Here is a 19,605-nt window from a genome sequence, read left to right as displayed (position 1 = left end):
ATTAAAATTGTTTTTATCAAAATAAAATTTAAACTTTAGGTAAAAAGTAACAAAGTATTTGGTAGATATGAATTACTATTCACATAATACCTACCTACCACAATAGTGAAATTTCCTAATATTTATATAGATGCTAATACAATTACTTTTTTCAGTGATTGATTTAAACTAATTCAATTACTTTGTTCAGTGAATTGATTAAAGTAATTCAAATATTTTTAATTACTTGTACAATAATACTTGAGTTTTGATCAAAATATTGTAGATATTCTAACTAAAATTTAAGACTATATACTATGCGAGAGAAGTGAGAACACTCCGACAAAAATCGGTTCTTCTGCGCATCACCATGTGACATACTGCCATAATAGTGGAACGGGTCTCGTTGGCAGATTGTCAAGTGGAGATGCGCAGAATTGACGTGTTCTTTTGATAGTATACTATAATAATCTATAATTTGTTTTTGTTTGATAATATTGTGTTTTATTATAGTGTAATATTATTATTATGCCGTGAAAATTGTCGATTATATTATACATTTTTTCAATAAGTATAAATATCATAATATAATAGTTAATAATATACATCATATATTATGTCTTGTACATTGTAATAAGCTAAAAAAAAAATAATAAACTAATTAGGTGTGTGAGGTATCGCCGTCATTTCAGATTTATAATACCTAATGTCATAATAATTGTATCTATATATATATTTATGCTATTTATAATATTATAATCTTAACAAAACAAGTGTAAAGTACAACCATAAATTAACACCTAACTCGCTTAAATTTGCAGTATTATAAATAGCCATTATATAAAAAATATTATATGGTTGTACATTTGAAACAATGTTACTTATTCACAATACAAAATATATTAACGTTTTGTCTTCTTCATAATATTTTAACAAACAATAATTTTTATTTAACCGTTTTATAACTATTTTATTGTGTACACACTACACATTACACACAACTGAATTTGAAAAAAATGTATAGTAAAATATTTAAATTTATTCACACAAATTGCAGAAATTATAACAGAGAGAAAATGTTTTTACAACAAAGGTCAAATATAAAGTAGGTACATTCCAAACAACTTTTACACTTCAACATTTAAAATTTATAATAATATTAAATACTATATTCCCTGAATATGATTGCACCCCTACATTTAAAACGATCCCAGCTGGTCTGCCAAAATTATTTTAATTGTACCTTGAATATAACACCAATGTACATATTATAAAATATTTGATGGTATAATTATAAATAATTAGTTAAAGTTAATTTTTATATTTTTTATCACTTATTACAAGGAATTTTTTTTTATTATTATTACTTAAGGCTTCAATACGAATCTATTATCATAGAACTCTGATGAATATTTTTTCTAAGGTAAATGTAATTTGATTGAACAGGAATCTTATTACCTATTGTGAGAACAGTGCAAATATAAAAGTCGAATCAAATGTACATAAGCATTCAACTGATCATTATTTTTTAAAATTATTTTTAACGCAAAAAGCTTTTTCGTCGTACATATTGGGTTCCATAGGTATGATAACCAACTTTTTTAATTATTCTAGCATTATTAAATTATTTTTTACAATCATTGGAAGTTGATGCGTTTAATAGCATAGTACAAAATTAAAAACACGACATATTTTTTTTTCTTAAATAGCCTGACAAAATGTTAAGTGGCCTATTTAAAAGCTTGCATCACCAAAAAGAGGTGAAACTATGCCCCCCAAACCTGACGAAGTTTTTATTAATTGCCAACTGATAACTAAATATAACCTATTATATATAAAATATCTTAAACGTTATGACTTAAAAATTAGGTTATTTCGCTGACTCAATTCAAAAATATAACAGGTACATATTTTACGATTATACTATTATAACGAACAAAGTATAATAAATTCTCTTTCGGAACCCCACGACGACCTTATTGTTGTTTTCACCCGGGTAATGGAAAAGCGCATTCACGTTTACTGAAAACATAAATCTTAATTTCTGCAAAATTTTTTTAAAGAATTAATAATTACCTACTAAAACAATTGCAACGTTTATTACAGTATTATTATTTTAATATTTTGTGTTTGTTGTGCGTGGCGCGTTGTACACTTGTGCGGAAATTGATGATTTTTACAAGACTATAGTAGGTAGCTTATGATCTAATATATTGACATATTGTAATATTATAATAATTTTACTGATTAGTTATAAATAATAATATAATAACGTTATTGTAATAAGTAGTATTTTTGGCCCATGCTGTGCTGATTCAGTTATTGGAGATGTGTGACAAAAATATTAAGACTTAATGCACAATGTCCGATGTTGAATATATCGATCAACGATCATAGAATTTTTTTCGTGAAGTACACGCTCGAAACCGCTAAATCCGTTATTCTCGCATATCAACAACGATGGTCGGAATGCGTATAAAAAACGTGTCACTAAATGAAGTTAATTTTTTAATATGATAACGTTACGCTACAGGTGATGTTTTTCAAGCCCTTCCTATAATATTGTATATACTTAGTATATAAAGATTTGTATGTACTAAGTATATAAAGAGTATATTATATCTTGCATGGTTTGTGATTGTAAAAAATCTCGTCATACGTTATTTATCATTAAAATATTATACGACTTTTAGTGTTCATATTATTATCGTGTGGTACGGTATGTGGCCTCACTATTATGTCCTGAGCATCAGCCAGTGTCGATAGTTCCCGGATGGGTGATCACCCAGGTTTTAGTGACAAATCCTCACCAACCACAGAAAAATAACAAGCTAAAAATATAATATAAAAATAAATATAAAAATATTTTGTTATTTAAATTTAAAACAGTATACGCATTTCACATTTATCCTTATTCAGAACTAAAACGTTGTACAACTTTTGCTTTTGTCATTATCGTTATTTAGTAATAAAACGTTTTAGATATTTTAAGCTTAACACTTACTACAAAAAACGTATGCAGAGTAATATAAAGTGAGACAACGAGTGTCAGTTATTTATTTTTTTATTGGAGAGAAATGACTTAAAGCCCACAGTAAATTTTGTTTTTAACATTTTCATCTCAAATTGTACTGTTTGTCTAAAAAGACAATTTTAAGCATTTTTTTGAAATTGTTTTATATTACGAGTATTATTTTAAATAACATAAAATATCAGATTTCAATGCTGGCTGTAGGTATTAGGTTCCGATAAAAAATAAACAGTTATCAAATTCCGACAAAACTACGAGTCCTGACAGTTTATCTTATGAAGTCATTTTTGCTAGTATACTACACCGCACTATCCCCCTCTCCTAAATAAGTATCGAGAACTAGATTGATAGAAAAGTATTATAAGCAGATTTGGCGTAAAAAGCGTGAGTGGGAAGAGTGTGAAAATTTACACTTTTAGCGGACATCTTACAGTTTTCCTAAAGTATACCTACCGCAATGACCATTAAACTGTCTACATGTTGGTCGTGTTATACATTTTTAAACAAATATACTATATTGTACAAAGTGGCGTATCATACAATAATAATTGTCAACCGATCTTGTCTTTAAATACGCAACAAAAAATTCGTATTTTTATATTTGTAATGTTCTATGCACACAGCAAATAGGTACTATCAGTATAATAACACTTTTACAGTAATAGCTAGGCAACAACGGAAAGTGGACGGATTTAAAACAAATAAAATTTGAGCATGTAATGTTCACGATATTTATATATTATATAATAATTTACATATATAAATATGGTTTACTTCAATAAATAATAAATATTGAGAGAATGTATATAGATAAAAAATATTATTTACAAATAAATAGAATATAAATAATAATCGAGGTGGTCACAATAATGCATAATATTAAATTATAATAATAATATATGGGGCACGACGAAAGGGATATTTTTAAAATAGAATCGTCGACGTACTATACAACTACACCGGTCGTTAAATTTGCAAAATGTGCGTTCGACACCTGTGTACGTACTCGCGAGTTTCACGTTTCATCCGAATAGTACATACCACATATATCATGAAAATATATTATATTATAATATAATAATATTATACACTCACTAATCGACCGTTTTTAGAAAAAAAAAATATAACTTAACCATAATATGTTGTGTTTACTACGCAAACGCGAATCATAATATCATTATATGTACACAATAATAATATGACGTACGTCATATATGTTACAGTAATATTATATTAATATGCATTGGGTCATGGGTCTTAGTCTAGATTGTCGAGTCATTTTTCGTTGGCGTGGTCGTCTTCGGGCGTGGGAATGTAAGCTCGGTAAGCCACCCAATGTGGTTCGTGCACCATGGACTTTCTTGCCCAGCCGGTGCCGCCGTGTCCGTTGACGCCCGCCCAGCCACTGGGCATTCCGGCGCCTAGATGTAAAAAAAAAAATCATGAAAAAATCCATCGCAAATTGTTGTCGATGGCAATGAATGTGAAAATTGGCTTCGTCAGCCTATCGGTGGTCAGTTCCGAGTACATAGCGATCGCGATGACTGCGCAGAGTACTATATTGTACACGTATACCGCGAAAACTGAGATCTCGCCCGACGTCCCACGAGACAGTCATCGAGTCTCAATAACTCGAAAACCTAGATAGATCGAATTTTTTTTCGTTACCCCTTGAAGACGTGTATTTAAATTGTGTTTGACGTGAAAAACTCGAAAAATAGATAAGTCCAAATGTATTTGTATTTCTCTTGAGATACGAGGTATTGAGGTTTTCGAGTTTTTGAGTTATCGATACTCGACTGTGTAACTACAATAGTCCACTGCTAAGCAGTTGTCATTGATACACAAACATTTACTGAGTCGGAGTCGAAGTGCAAGACACTACTGATTTCAATCTCAAGAAGGTAGTTAGGCAAATATGATTTTTAGTGTAGCAGTTAAAAATACAAAATACAAAGTTCTCGAAATTAATATTTTTGAAAGCGACAATAAATCACGTCTTATTGGTGACTTATGAGTTATGACTTCATAAGTAAAGTTTTTACTAATATAATAATCACATTTTCAATTTTGGGCGTTTAACTATTTTTGAGCAACAACTTATTAATATCGTATTGAATTATTTAATAAGTACCTTGATAACACATATTGAAATGATAAACATATTATTATTATTTAATATTTTAGTATACGATAATAAAATTAATTTAGGCACATCTATTTTTATTGAAATTGTTAATGTGTGCTGTTTTATCGGTATGTAACTCTTTAATAGTAATTTACCATTGTTTTGATTAATTATTATCATTTATTTATATTCATTTATCACTAATTTTCGTGTTGTGGGAAATGTCAACAAAATAAAATGTTAACGGAAATATTGAAAGGTATTTCTTATTGTTAGCTATGGTTTACGATCTGTTCGTCCCGAACCACTAGGTATGTAACCTCGTGCTAGACCTCCATTTTCCATTAACGATGTAAACCACAACAATTAGCGGTCGGTCGCGGTTACGAAGATTCCGTGTAAAATGCGAGTCATCGTCGTTTTTCTCTCGTACCTGATGAATAGGAGTCCTGTCCGCCGGCGTACGTGTTGTCGCCGCCACCGATGTGCGATCCCGCCGAGTAGCTATCGGCACCGCCGCCCGTCGACCAACCTGTTGCTGTGTGACCGGACACCCATCCTGCTGCGGTCCCAGCACCATATTCCGCGGCACCACCACCGCCTCCCCCGTGGTTGTCGTGCACGATGATCACTTCTTTGCCTAAGTCGTTTGACGTAAGTTTGTCACCGGCATTGTCGTTTTTACTACCCGCGTGTGATATGTACTTACCAGATCCACCTCCTCCGCTCTTCTTGCCCTTCATCAGCTGCGCCAAGCTCATCAGCAGCGCGAGTTTGCTCAAGAGCAGCGCCTTAATGGCCTTCACTTTGATCATCAACATCATCAGCGGACCCATGAGCGCCATTTTACCCATCAGTCCCATCATCATCATGTGCATCATTTTCTTGTACTTTTTTCCCTTTCCTCGGCCTGATTCCGAAAAAAAAAAAACGATAATACACAATTAAATAATTATTATTTATTACAATAGTCCAAAAAAATTGGACGAGAGAGCTGTAACACATTCTACAGTGTATTCAAACTCTGCAAGTGATATTATTATTATTATTATTAATAATTATTGCTAATTAGTTGGTAACGCGCGTTTAACGATTATACTATACACCACACGTACCTCCTACCTATAATACCCCCGTAATTATTTCCCACATCCTGGCGAAATTTAATTTTATAATAATACCTATATCAATTGAAAATTAAGTATGAAATTAAAATATGTGTTTTATCGAAATGAAAAATTTTCATTAAAAATATCGTATATTAGTTCGATACTTTAACTGCAATTATTGGCACGTACTGCGGCGTAGCTATTTTTTTGAAAGTACGACGGGTGTTTAAAAATATAATGTGTGCCTAGATATATTACAATAATAATGTACATATTATTATAATATATATCACAAAGTATTCACCGTTCGTATTATAATGTGTTGCGATTCGTAACACATTTTACATTTTCGTCGAGGAGTTTCCTTTAATAATATCGCGTTAATTAAACCATACGGAAAATAGAAGTAATATTCCGTCGTCGTCATACGCTACAGGTTTTCGAATAACTTTAATACTCCGAATCCAATCGACGCCTAAAAGTGAAAATTCGACGTCCAGTCGTAAAATATATCACATTATTATTATTATTGTTGTTTGTAGTTTGTCCGTCGTCCACGTCGATCGCCGTCGCGGATTATGTACATCGTTTTATTTTCTTCTTCATCTCCGCCCGGAGCCGACCGCGGGAGACGCGTATCGATAATAATGATTTGGACGCCGCCACAGTCGTCCACCAGTCGATTATGGAAAAATAATTGACGTTTCGTCCGAAAATGTAACGATTCGAGATTCGTCAGGGTGTATTGACAAAATGTATGGAGTTTTATACGGGCGATACACATAACTAGTACGATTAAAGAGCGGTAATCAAGTGACTGTTGTGCGTGGTACCATACAATATTATATTGTATAGGTATACCACGCCAAACCAAACGACTATACCTCATAATAATAATAATATACTTTGATGGTAATTTATGTGATCGGTGGCCTGTAAAAGTCGCATCCAGGTCAGATGATATTATCGCGTCGAATAATAATTATATCGCTTTATATTGTACTATAGGTAGTAGGAATAACAAAAAAGATAATAGTGGAAAGAGCAAAATAAAAATACAAAATGTGGCGTTATACATCGGTGACGTATATTATATTGATAAATTTACTATACGGTGTAGTAATTAATAATTACGTACGGACGCGGTGCACGATTATCGCTCAAATTTTAAAGAACATAATTATGACTTTTTCAGATAGCGTCTCAATATTAATAGACGTTAAAACTGTTCGAAACTCCCGAAACGGATTTCTGTTGAATAGTAAAAACAAAACATTGACCGTAGATCGGCTTGCCGGTAAGTTTCGGACGCATGCGCGACCTACTCATGGTATACATGGGCACCTACGTCTATTTGAATGCCATTATAGTATGTATAATCACGGGCGTTGCAAAAAACATAATTTTAAAGCTCCAAAGTGTGAAAAATGTAATCTTTATCGCATTATTAAAAAGAACAGTTGTGAAATTCCAGTGTGACGTTGCAACTCTGCTTAGTGGTGGTTTGTGTGAGAACAAATAAATTAATAACTACAACGTTCAATGAAATAATAATATAAATCGCTTCTTGTAAATGATTTTGTGATATCATGTTTTGTTTAAAATATTAAACAATATACTATCATTTAAAATATGAATTTAAATTTCCTTTAACTATTGAAAATCAAAAATTGTTCATTTACCATATACTAGGTGCTTTATTGTATATTTTCGATTTTTTAATACTTGGTCTAAATTTCAATATACTATCTCTATTTTATTGTGCATTATTTCTAAAATGTTTCATCCACATAATATACTTTTTGTATTAGTATAATTATTATGGTAGATTTAATTATATTATCGGGATATTTGAGAATGGGCACTATGGAAAAAGTTGCTTCGGAGGCATAGTTTATCCCAGTGTTGTCCACCTTTTTCTTTACGACGACACCCAAGCTAGTTTAGATTCATAAAAATACGGCAACACATTTCATAAAATAATAAATTTATAGATTTTTTTAAAAAGCAACAATTATAAACCTATACGTAAATTATTGAGAATCTTCACAACTGTTTTTCTTATCCGTGGTTTTTACCATCATAATGTCATAATATTTATTATACTTTGAACGTGTACGCGATATCAATAAACAATTGTTTTGCTACTCAAATACGGTCATTCACAACACACCGGTTGAGAACCGTACTGTTTTATAGTATATAACATTGAAGGCAGTCATCATCACGTACCTTCTCCGATGGCCCGAGATAAGTTTATGTCTAAAGTGTTGCCTGCGATGGACCGAGCGTTTCCTTTTAGCGCCGCCGTGATTCCGGATGGCAAAGTGACGCGAAGAATGTGCGACCCGATGAAACGGTCGAGGGTGTGCACCATGAGCGCGGACAGGGCGCTCTGTTCGTCGACGGTGTTGAGTCTGGCCATCAGGTCGGTCTCGTTCAGCGGTGGTCGCATGTCCCTCTTGATCCTGACCACCGACAGCAGATCACCCAGAACGCTGAATCCTGCAAAAATATAACCGTTTGTCAGTACAAGCCAACAAAGTAGGACACCTATATACGAGTTGGATAACTAAAATAGGTACGTTCTACGTTTAACCGACATTGCATATAATATATTTTAAAATAAAAAAAAATAAAATTTGTGAATTTATTTTTTAAACATATTATTTCTGGAGAGTGTTTCGCCCATGAAATCATTGGAGTTATCAGGAATATTTACATATATTCACTGCAAGGACGCGTTAATCGAATAGTAATTATTTAGTGTTAATTAAATGTACAGGCTTATGAGTAGTTGGTAAGTGAAATTGTTTATATTAGTATTAATTCGTTTCGTGACGATCGTTTTATTATTTTAATTAAGTACGGCATTTTTCGTTACGACTCGTTACGAGGGATGAATAAGTGGTATCAGCGTGTGATTAATTTGAATATAAACTAATACATGACCCAAACAGGTAATTTACTGGAGACGAGCGCATAAGTCCGACGACAATGACACCAATCCGTCGATTGTCGTAATTTTTAATAGTATTGATCTAGATTTAAAACACCATAGCGATCAGCGGTTCAACTACAATCGTTGTATTGTTGTTGAGATAATCTCGATTCGCGACTCTCAGTCGGAGAAAACTAATCAGCCTAGAGGGTGGTGGCCTGTTAAAAGAAAAATGTTTCAAACAAACGGCCCGATAACCTTGTCCCAGACCGGGTGATTTGTCATGCCCGTTTAATCAAATTATTCTGTAAATTGTTGTTTCTGAATTTTGTCTGAATCATTTTTTTTTTTATAAACTCTGTGTATAGTTTAGTGAGACGTATGTTTTGTTCTCCGTCATCCCGACTGGAGTAAAAAATTGTGAAATTGCAATTTGAACAGACGCTGCAGTAGAGTGGCTGGCCACTAATATGCACTATTGCAGCCTGACGGTCGTTTAGGGAGAAAACAACGGCGAGTCCATATAGTTCCCACATGAAAAAAAAAGAAAGTCATAAAGTAAATGCGCTATTATAATAATGTATGGGTTCAGAAAAGAGAACTGGAGCGGAGGAGTGGCGACATCGTGACTGGTCAAAGATCGAACGAGAATTTGAGGTGTACGAAAAAAAAACCGAAAGAAAAATAAAGAAAAACTTCGGAGCAGAGTAGTTGATAAAATTACCATTACAAAGGGTTTTATATACACACATACACATACACGTTCACTACATGGTAATATTATTGTACTTACTTTACACACGGCAAATGGGATTTATAATATGTGTGTAGTGTATAGTTTGAATGGGATGAAGAACACAATTGTTCGTCTTCGAGACGTCGTGTGACCCATTAATGGTGTTTAAATACGATGGAGCCGAAGCGGTGACAGTGTGATGATGATAATAATAATAGCAACGACAACAATAATAATAATAGATAGATAATAGTCGTCGTCGTCTCGTATGGCCGATATAAATATGAAAATATGGTTATAATATATTATTATTATTATTATCATTATAATTATCATTATCACACATTGGACCCATCCGACGGTATATACAATAATAATATGTCGACCGATGTGGGTTACAATGTTTTCCCGACAGCCTGTTTTCCTACGACCTACGCGCGCCAATCGAAATCGCAGAAGAAACCGTCGCGAATGACGGCGGCGGATCCTTTATATTATTATTATTATTATATTGTAATAGACCGGTCCGCGGTAAATAGATGAAAACTAGAATATATATAGTATTAAACTCGAAAACAAAAGTAAATAACAACTACTCGTAGTACAATAATAATAATAACAACAACAATATCGTCTAGCTGCATACTGTTTGTACATAGGTATATAGTATACTGCAGTTTGCCGGCGTTTCTAATTCACCGGGAAAACTGACAGATTTTGCTAATTTCCGGAGGCGAAAACAATAATAATACAATATTTTTTTAAAACTCTCCTATCTCGTTTTCTGAGGATCCTCTCTTCAAATGGCGGTCCATTATAATACCTAATTATCGCGCGCAGAGTGTACGTATTTTCGTATTATTCGCGAGTTTGAAATAAAATATAATTATGCAAGTAGGTAGATGGTTATATTGTATAGATTTTTGGAATAAGACACGCGCTATCGTATTAGCATTGTTCGTTGATTTGTGAACGTGTTTACATAGGTTATTACAATCGTCTTTATAATAATATATAATGTCAATAATAGTTGTATCGATGTGCCAATAAAACGATTGGCCGATAGAAGGCACATAATATGTTTTTTTCTCCATAATAAATTGTCTACAAAAATATTTCTGTAGCAAACGCACGAAATCACGTGTTTGGCGTTTTTTTGCATTTTGTATTTTTTTACGAAACGTGGGTACTCGTTCATTTTTATAATTTTCTTCCAAATTTATTTATACAATTGATTACATTTAATGCTCGACGAAATCCGATTCAAGCTCAATCGTTTCATTTTAATAGCACCGAACGAGTTTGGTATTTTGTCAAGACGTTTATATTAGCCATTAGGTACACTATTATTATGTCGGGGAAACCAATTTCAATTTCTATTTGGTTTTATCACTTTTGCACTCTCAATACATTCAGATAATTCGATTTCAGAACGATCCAATATTATAAGAGTCATCATAATTCAATTATTAACAATCGTCGGCGACGATGACTACAACATTATCGTGAAAAAAGTGTTTAAGCGTCCTTCGATTTCGCGGGTTTAATCGCATTTAATCTCTTCTCGGACAAACCTCGCAAGTGCCTGCAGCCTGCCTAAATATAATATATCAATTATAATAATATCGACCGATTCGTATTCGAAGAGTTTCTACTTTTTTTTTATACGTTACAATTTAACACGTTTTCGTAAAAATATCGTTTACTATTATGAACCATCTCAGACTTGTTGTAGTTTTATAGGCATAGGACGTACCAATTTATAGTCTACAATAGTGCAACACGTCATACACTGCTCGGCAGTCCACTCTTTGCGTTATTCATTCCTCTTCTGTACTATGCGCGCGATGATGTTTCGGTTTGTATTTTTTTATTTCACTCTTCCCATTTTCCAGTGGTGAGAACCGTGTAGAAATTCCATCACCCCATAGCCTAGTAATAATAATATGGCACCGAACACAATAGGACACTCGGCGCATTATATTAATATATAGATATACCTCGCACTGGAATACGTCATTGTGCTGTTGCTTATTCTCTATCGATTGTAAATACAGAACGATATTGAAATGAGAACGATTTATTATATATTATTGTACGTTTATGTTATTATTATTGGTGTATAGAGGAATGTCGTAAGATATTATTCAAAGAAAAAAAAAACGATTAGCCGAGTGTTAAAAAATAAGACCAAATACCTACGGCCTTCATCGCCGGACAACGCGTTTAACACAATGTGTTATTATTATTATTATTTATCTTGGACATCATCGCATTGTGTGTGCAAAACGTGTGTTTATTTTTTCCATAATGAAATAAAATTCGGCGATTGACGGCTAATACAAATCCGGGACGTCACGTACGACGGGATTCGGACGTCACGTCGTCGTATACGTTTTAAACGAGCCTACCTATATTATTATTGTTATTATAATATCATAATACATAATAATATACTGAAATTTATTATGTGGTACAGCAAAATATAGTTTATTATCAAGTATAACGAATATTTTAGGGACGTGTCGTTATTATTATGCGTTATTTGAAGAGAAAAATATTAAAATACCGATATTTAACAGCACATTGTTTTTCGACCACTAATACATTGAAATGGAGAACTTGAACTTGAGTGCAATATTGAATCATGTCCAATAAATATCAGATTGTCGTTATATTATAATAAATACAATGTGTATGCGGCCGAGCAAGTGAAATAAAAGCGACGGACCGTGACGTGTTTATGTGTATTTAAAATTGAATCATACCGAATCTTAAATAAAAAAAATAAAATATATATAGGCGATAAAAGTGATTGATATATATTTTTTATGTGTAAATACAATATGAATAGTATTTAAATATTTACATTCGGTCCGTCCGAAAATGAAAACCAAAGCCGATTTCACCAGGCTTTCAACTTAATTCTGACATTTTCCACGGGAACCCGAGCCTGTCTCAACAATTGTTTGCGTATTGAATTGATCATTGTATTTTTACTATTTTAAATAATGGATTCGCCTGAAGTTATTAGTGTCAAATTATCGGGTAATTTATTTATTTGTTTTGTTACACAATTCAATCGAAATTTTTTTTCTCCGGCAGCAGGTTGCATCTTATCCGTAAAACAGTCGTAGGTATCTATGTGCTCGTTTTTCCCCTAGGTATGAATTACTTAAAATTTTTCAAAAAACATCGATTAAATATGAATATTATTATTATCCCTTTGCTTTCTAACCATCTTAACAAAACATCGTATTTGGTCGTTAATGATTGTTGTCGGAAAAAAGATCCTCATCTGATCCAACCGAAAGTAAACTGTTCAATTCTACGCCTATATTTCGGCCACTGGTATTAAGCGTTTCACTTCAGTAAGATCTATTGTCAAGTGAATAGGTATTTTGGTGCTAGTTTAACAACTGACTATAACCTAACTATACGCTACTTGAAATGTTTTTCCGGCTTTCCTATAATTTTTTTATTTATTTGTCATGACCATAGAAATCGGTTAAGGCGGTCAAAGCACGTAAAAATTATGACGCGATAACTGTAATTATTGACAAAACTCTATAGTAACACTAGACACGTAAGTTTACATATTATTATTATTATCTTTTATCTGAGATATAGTAAAACGAGAAATTGCAATCAATAATCCTTTTATTCACCATTATCCCACAGAGAAGTGGAGCAATTTATATAGGTAGTAATAAAAAAATTAAATATACAAAAATAATACTATAGAGTATAGTATCCGGAAAGTATATTTGTATATCAGTCGTAAACGGAGGTACTTCAAAAACCTCGCAAATTAGGAGGATGAGTAGGACTTTAAAACTAACTATAAAATATATTATGCGGCATATTTAAAGCAACTATATTATTATTATCATCATTGTAGATACCTGGAAATTTTTAAATTATAACTCATTGACATATAATAATAACGTGTTAAAAAAGGTTTTATAAACGGTATAGGTGATATGTTATAATTTATAATATACACCTATCGTCGTAGTTTAATAATGTAGTCTAACCAAATTGCCCAAATTATACGAAAAACATGGTGAAAGGTCAATTTTTATAATTTGCTACCTATCTATAAACTATATGTTTAATGGGCAACAATTTTCTCAACTTTACCTCGATGTACGCATCTATAATACAATAAAATTAAACAACCGTATACCAACGCGTTACTACGGTACCTACGCGTGTACCCACTTAAGTACCTACTTATATAATTTTTTTGCTTAAAAAATCATATTGCCGTGGTATTTTGTTTTTCATTTTTTTTTAATATATTATAATATTATGACGGTATAATAATATAAATGTGTTTTTTTTTTTAATTTTCGAAACTACACAATATAACGACGTAGTCACGTATAAAATTTCCAGCGGCATTAATCTAATAAAACTATTATCAAACGTTTATCGTCTACGTTTTTTTCAGGCATGTTACACATAATAAATAATGATATTATAGCGATGGAAGTGTTTTTTTTTTTTGTTTTTCAAATTTACTACACGATATCATATTTTAATGTCGCAGAAAGGCACTTGCACTTACGTCAACTGTACGACGGTAAAATTGTAAACTTTATAAAAATCGCAGTCTTCTGTCTTTTAATTTTATTTGCGACACCGGCATAGCGTTATAACAGTTATATTATTTTTGTTTATATATATATATATAATAATGTATATTATATATATTTGCAGTGATCGGAAAAACTTCTTAACAGATTTCACGGGCGGAATACACGGACCGATAATTTGTGTTTCGAACGAATAAAGCGAGTTACACGCCCAGAAACCGATTTCACACAAAACCGTTTTCACGGAATAACGCCACACAACCATAATAATATACGATATTACATACCTATATATATTTATAATTTTTTTTATTATTCGCTCGATCGTCGGACGACGAAAATCTGTAAACAGCTATGGAGAAGCTTCGTACTTTTGCAGGTTACAAAATGTACCTACCGTATCGGTATGAATGACGACGAGCGCATTTCAAATAAGATGTTAAAGGATGTTTGGGACTCTGTATCAAAACACGTTATAAGAGTGCTGTTTACGAAAGCTATAATTACTATCGAACAGTATTCGAATCGATCGTGTTTGAAACGATCTATAACGGTATAAACCTGTGCCCTGTTGGTCATGTCACTGCCGACTAGGTACCCGCGACGAGTTAACGAAAACACGGTTACGGTGACGACCGTCAACACTCACCTTTCATCCTGCCGAGCTTGTCCAGGAACAACAGCAACTTGCGCTGGACGCAAGGAAACGACAGCTGCATCAGACAGTCGGTGTAGATGTCGACCAGATGGGCGCTAGGATCGGTGGTCGGGTCGTCCTGTTTCTCTTGCAACAGCGAGTTGGTGACGGTGCCGGCCGTCTGGTCGGAGCCCATCGTGAAGCTCAGGAACCTCGAGTCCCTGCTGTCGTCTTCGCCACTGGTGCTGTTGTACACCACTATGGTCGGCGGAGATTCAGTGGCGCTTGCTGCAGAGGAGGCCACGGACTCCGTGGTCCAGTCGGTGGTCGCCGACGAGCCGTTCGCTAACACGGCCGCGGTCTCCGGGACGGCAAGGGCACTGGCGGACGCACACCAAGCCGCCGCGGTCAGCAACATTGACACCGCGCACGACACCATGGTAGTAATATCGTACGTCGTGCCGGAGACGGAGATAAGACGGCGGGTTTATGTGTTACGACTAACTAATTTGGCTAAAACGAAATCGATAATGAACGCGAACGGTAGAAACGAATGAGAAGAGACGCGTATGAAGACGAATTAACTAATAATTCACCGGGTGTACCGAACGCGAACGTTACCAGAGCAGTATAACTACAACGAACACGAGTCCAAGACGTTTTATACGACCGTCTGAGCGGGCCTTCCAGTATTATAGTGTCTGTAGTGGACTCCCCTTCCTAAACGACGACACCCGCGAAGAACCACGCGCGACTGCAGCAACCAGTGGCGGTGGCGTTAAGGCGAAACCGCGACGAAGGCGATACGCGCTCCGTCGTTTTTACCGTTGTCGCTTTTTTTTAATAATAATTATTAAACAATTATTGTTGTCGAAAATTACAAAAAATACACGATGTAATATTATCGCGATAATGATTATACGAGTTAATAGATATTATATAATTATTATCTGCCTGTGGAAACAATTTCCAATAAAAAATTCATTAGATACCATTTGAGACACTACATATAAAATCCGTGAATATAATGATACGATTTTCGAACGCATGATGCTCATATTTCTCATACACCCGTGTAATGTTCGTCAGACTAATTAATATGTTACTATACTTGCTTGTACCGAATGCAGCTGGAGTGTACATGCCGAGGATTGTGAAAACCACTAAATTGAAAATGGAAAGGCATACAAAGTCAAAGTAAATTTTATGATGGAGGTAAAGTTGAGTTTCTATAATTCAAATGTTAGGGAGAATAAAAATTAATTCGCACTCTATATTTTTCGAGTTATATATTATCACAAACACAACTCAAAAACACTTGAAAAATATGTGAGTTATCGGGGTTTTTGTGCTATCGAAGTTCGAATTGATGACTTGACTAATGTATTTAACTTTTCTTTCATTTTACCTAATTATTCAGAAAAATAATGTCAATTGTTTACTTTTCACCCCCAAGCTACCACGTAGACTCACTTTCCTACAAAAAAACATAATTAAGTTAAAACTCTATGCATTTTTCTACTTCAAAAGGTGAAGACAAGCACAAAAAAGAAACACTTCATCGTAAGTTTAATTCAAGCTATTTTTTTATTCTCCGACATTGATTTTAAATTCACAATAAATTAAATACCTACAAATTATTGAGAAATATTAATTTTTTTTATATATTCAGCATAATAGTATGCATATTTGTGTTTTTAAATACTGTAACCCACGAGAGTTTGAATTAATATTTACTTAATGAAATAACTTTGTTGGTAAAATAAACATTAGGTTTGTTACTGTGAGGGAGGTAACGGTTGGTTTTTGAATACTTATGTAATTATAAGCAAGGCTTGGCAAGTTAATGATTTTTTTTAACTCAGTTCAGTTAAGTTAATATGCACCAATATCAAAAAGTTAAAAGTTAAAAGTTAATACACACTTTTTGTTAACTTTTTATTAAGTTAAAAAATATTAATTTGTTTATACAACGCTAGCGTACTTAATTTTTTTCCAACCCAAAACTAAACTATAGGATATAGTATTAATACTTCATACTGCAGTATTCCCATATAAGTTAGATTCAAATGATATAAACTTTTAACTTTGAACAATTTACGATACATATTTTTTGACATGAAAACGAAATAGACTGAAATAGTGAAATATTATAAAATTAAAAACAAAATAAATTAACTTAACTTACTTCTTAAAATGAAAAATTAACTCGTTAATTTCACGTTAATTGAGAAAGAAATTTAGTTAGTTAACAGTTAAATTAATGAAAAGCCAAAAGTAACTTGTTAAGTTAAAAAGTTAAAATAAAATTAACTTTTTAACTTAACTTTAACTTTTTAACTCGTTAATGCCCAACCTTGGTTATAAGCATGTATATATTATACTATAATAGTGTATTGATTGCAACCACCACGCCAAGCCAAGCCACTTGTATTTTATTATATCGGGTTTGTTTTATAAATAACTTGATATAAGGTTCGAAAATAATTACAGATCAATCATTGAATCATGGCGCGTGGCTCAGCATAATATCTGAAATTCAGTTTATTGCCACCCTACCGCCCAAGACTGCTCAACGTCCCCCCATCGCTCAAAACAAGTTCACCGCCCACTAGGGGGCGATATCGCTCACATTGAAAACCACTGCCCTAAACTAATCCAAAGAGGCAGACTCGGCGGAGTACAGTCGAAAAACCTAACTATGTTGTTATATTACGCGCGAAACAATTGTCGATGAGGCAGTTCATTAAATTATAATTTTCTACTCACAGTGAAATTTTAATTATAATTAGACTAATATCAAGCTATTTATATTATACTCTTTTGAAAAGTTCAGTTGTTTTCTATAAATGTTGATAACTACAGTGGATATGCTCGGTCGAAAAGCTTGAAAATGTAAAACAACGTACTGTACATTACAAGTTGTAATTATAACAATGATTACTCAATATCAAATTACATAGGTTTAGGCATAGTTTTTTAGATTCTAAGCAGTGCGAGGAAGCTAGTGGCTTTCAATGGTGTTTATTTTTTTATTTTTTTTTATATCCTGTACACAAAATTTCTACCAGAAGGAGTACATCGATTTCAATATATAGTACTTTATATTTTAGCAAATTGGATCATGATGGTACTTTAGAGAGGTCATTTTTCGATTTTCTCAATAGTTATTTAATGCCACGGGAAAAAACTATTGACAAATTACGAAAAACCGCTTAAAATGGGATTTTGTGAAACGATTTGTCTATCACCGTAGCAACAAAAAAAAAATATAATATTATAATATTAATTCTACTTAAAACCTATAATAAATAATACAAATTTAAAAAATCCAGACTGATAAACCGTCTCCGCTCAGCGTTTCCTCATACACGGGTATTTTTAATTTAAATTTAAAAAAAATCGATATTTAAATAAACAAATATAATGAGTTGGGTTATTTTGTTGCAATTAAAAAAATATTATTTGTAGGAAACTTTTGCATTTACGTAGTTATATTATTATTTACTATACACTATGCAATTTGGATGGAATTGAAGCTATTTATGTCACGAATCTATTCACATCGCTCTACAGTTTGTCGGTATTGACTTATATTGAGTTAATAACAAAATAAATAGTAATAAAATTTTTTATTTTTTTTATTAGGGTTAAGGCTTTGACTGCTTTAGGTCATTAGCTTGTGGTACTGTAGGGAGGGGGGGGGGGTACTGTAGATTTGTTTTACACGTGATTTGTTTTGGCAGAATTTTTAATTTGGGTACCCGTAGGTATCTGCCATGCCCAGGTGGGGGATGGCGGCACTTGTTCTCCCCGGACACCGTGACTTGCCCGAAGAAAAATGCCGCCCGCGACCAAGGTATCGAACTCGGGTCGGCCACTCCGTTTCCCTAGTAGTAATATAATATGAAACGATATATTTTGGTAATTATGAAAAAATATATAATGAGATTTGTTTTTGACAAAATGTGTCAACCCTTATATGAAAAAATACTAATAGCAATTAGCAATAAAAATTTATGATACAATATCCTTAGAAATATAGGCTGATAGACCCACTGCACTCAATATAGATTTTCAACGTATACAAGATTTATCATTAAATTAAAATGTAACACAATATCCATTACAGTGACCTGTACTCAAAACCGAGGTACACTGGAAACCTACTATACAGCATAACATTATAGTACTACCGCATAGTTATTTATTATACACAATACCGTATTTTATAATATTTCGTATGAATTAAAGGGGTTGTTGGCTAAATCTATATTCATTTTACGATGATTTTAAAAAAAATTCACTAATCAAATTAATATTAGTAACTTATTTTGGTTTGCATCCGGCCGGGGGGGGCGCTGCTGAGTGCCTGCCCACTAATGTTATTTCTCCTGTCATTCACCATTTAATTATCAAATTTGCTTATTGTACTTAAAATTG

The 19,605-nt window shown here is 33.0% G+C and overlaps 1 protein-coding gene across 1 annotated transcript; it reads right to left on the bottom strand.

Moving 5' to 3' along the window:
- Positions 1–3,727: 3,727 nt before the first annotated feature.
- On the bottom strand, positions 3,728–15,839 carry LOC132951972 (uncharacterized). Its single transcript, XM_061024061.1, has 5 exons — positions 15,175–15,839; positions 8,480–8,752; positions 5,848–6,048; positions 5,572–5,778; positions 3,728–4,431 (listed from the first exon to the last, which is right to left on the bottom strand). The coding sequence occupies exons 1-5, from the start codon at positions 15,599–15,601 to the stop codon at positions 4,286–4,288; spliced, it is 1,254 nt and encodes a 417-aa protein (XP_060880044.1). The 5' UTR covers positions 15,602–15,839; the 3' UTR covers positions 3,728–4,285.
- Positions 15,840–19,605: the final 3,766 nt, after the last annotated feature.

Source organism: Metopolophium dirhodum, chromosome 9 (genome assembly GCF_019925205.1).
Source record: "Metopolophium dirhodum isolate CAU chromosome 9, ASM1992520v1, whole genome shotgun sequence".
Taxonomy (NCBI): domain Eukaryota; kingdom Metazoa; phylum Arthropoda; class Insecta; order Hemiptera; family Aphididae; genus Metopolophium; species Metopolophium dirhodum.
The sequence above is the reverse complement of the archived record's forward strand: the minus strand, read 5'-3'. Positions and strand labels throughout refer to the sequence as shown.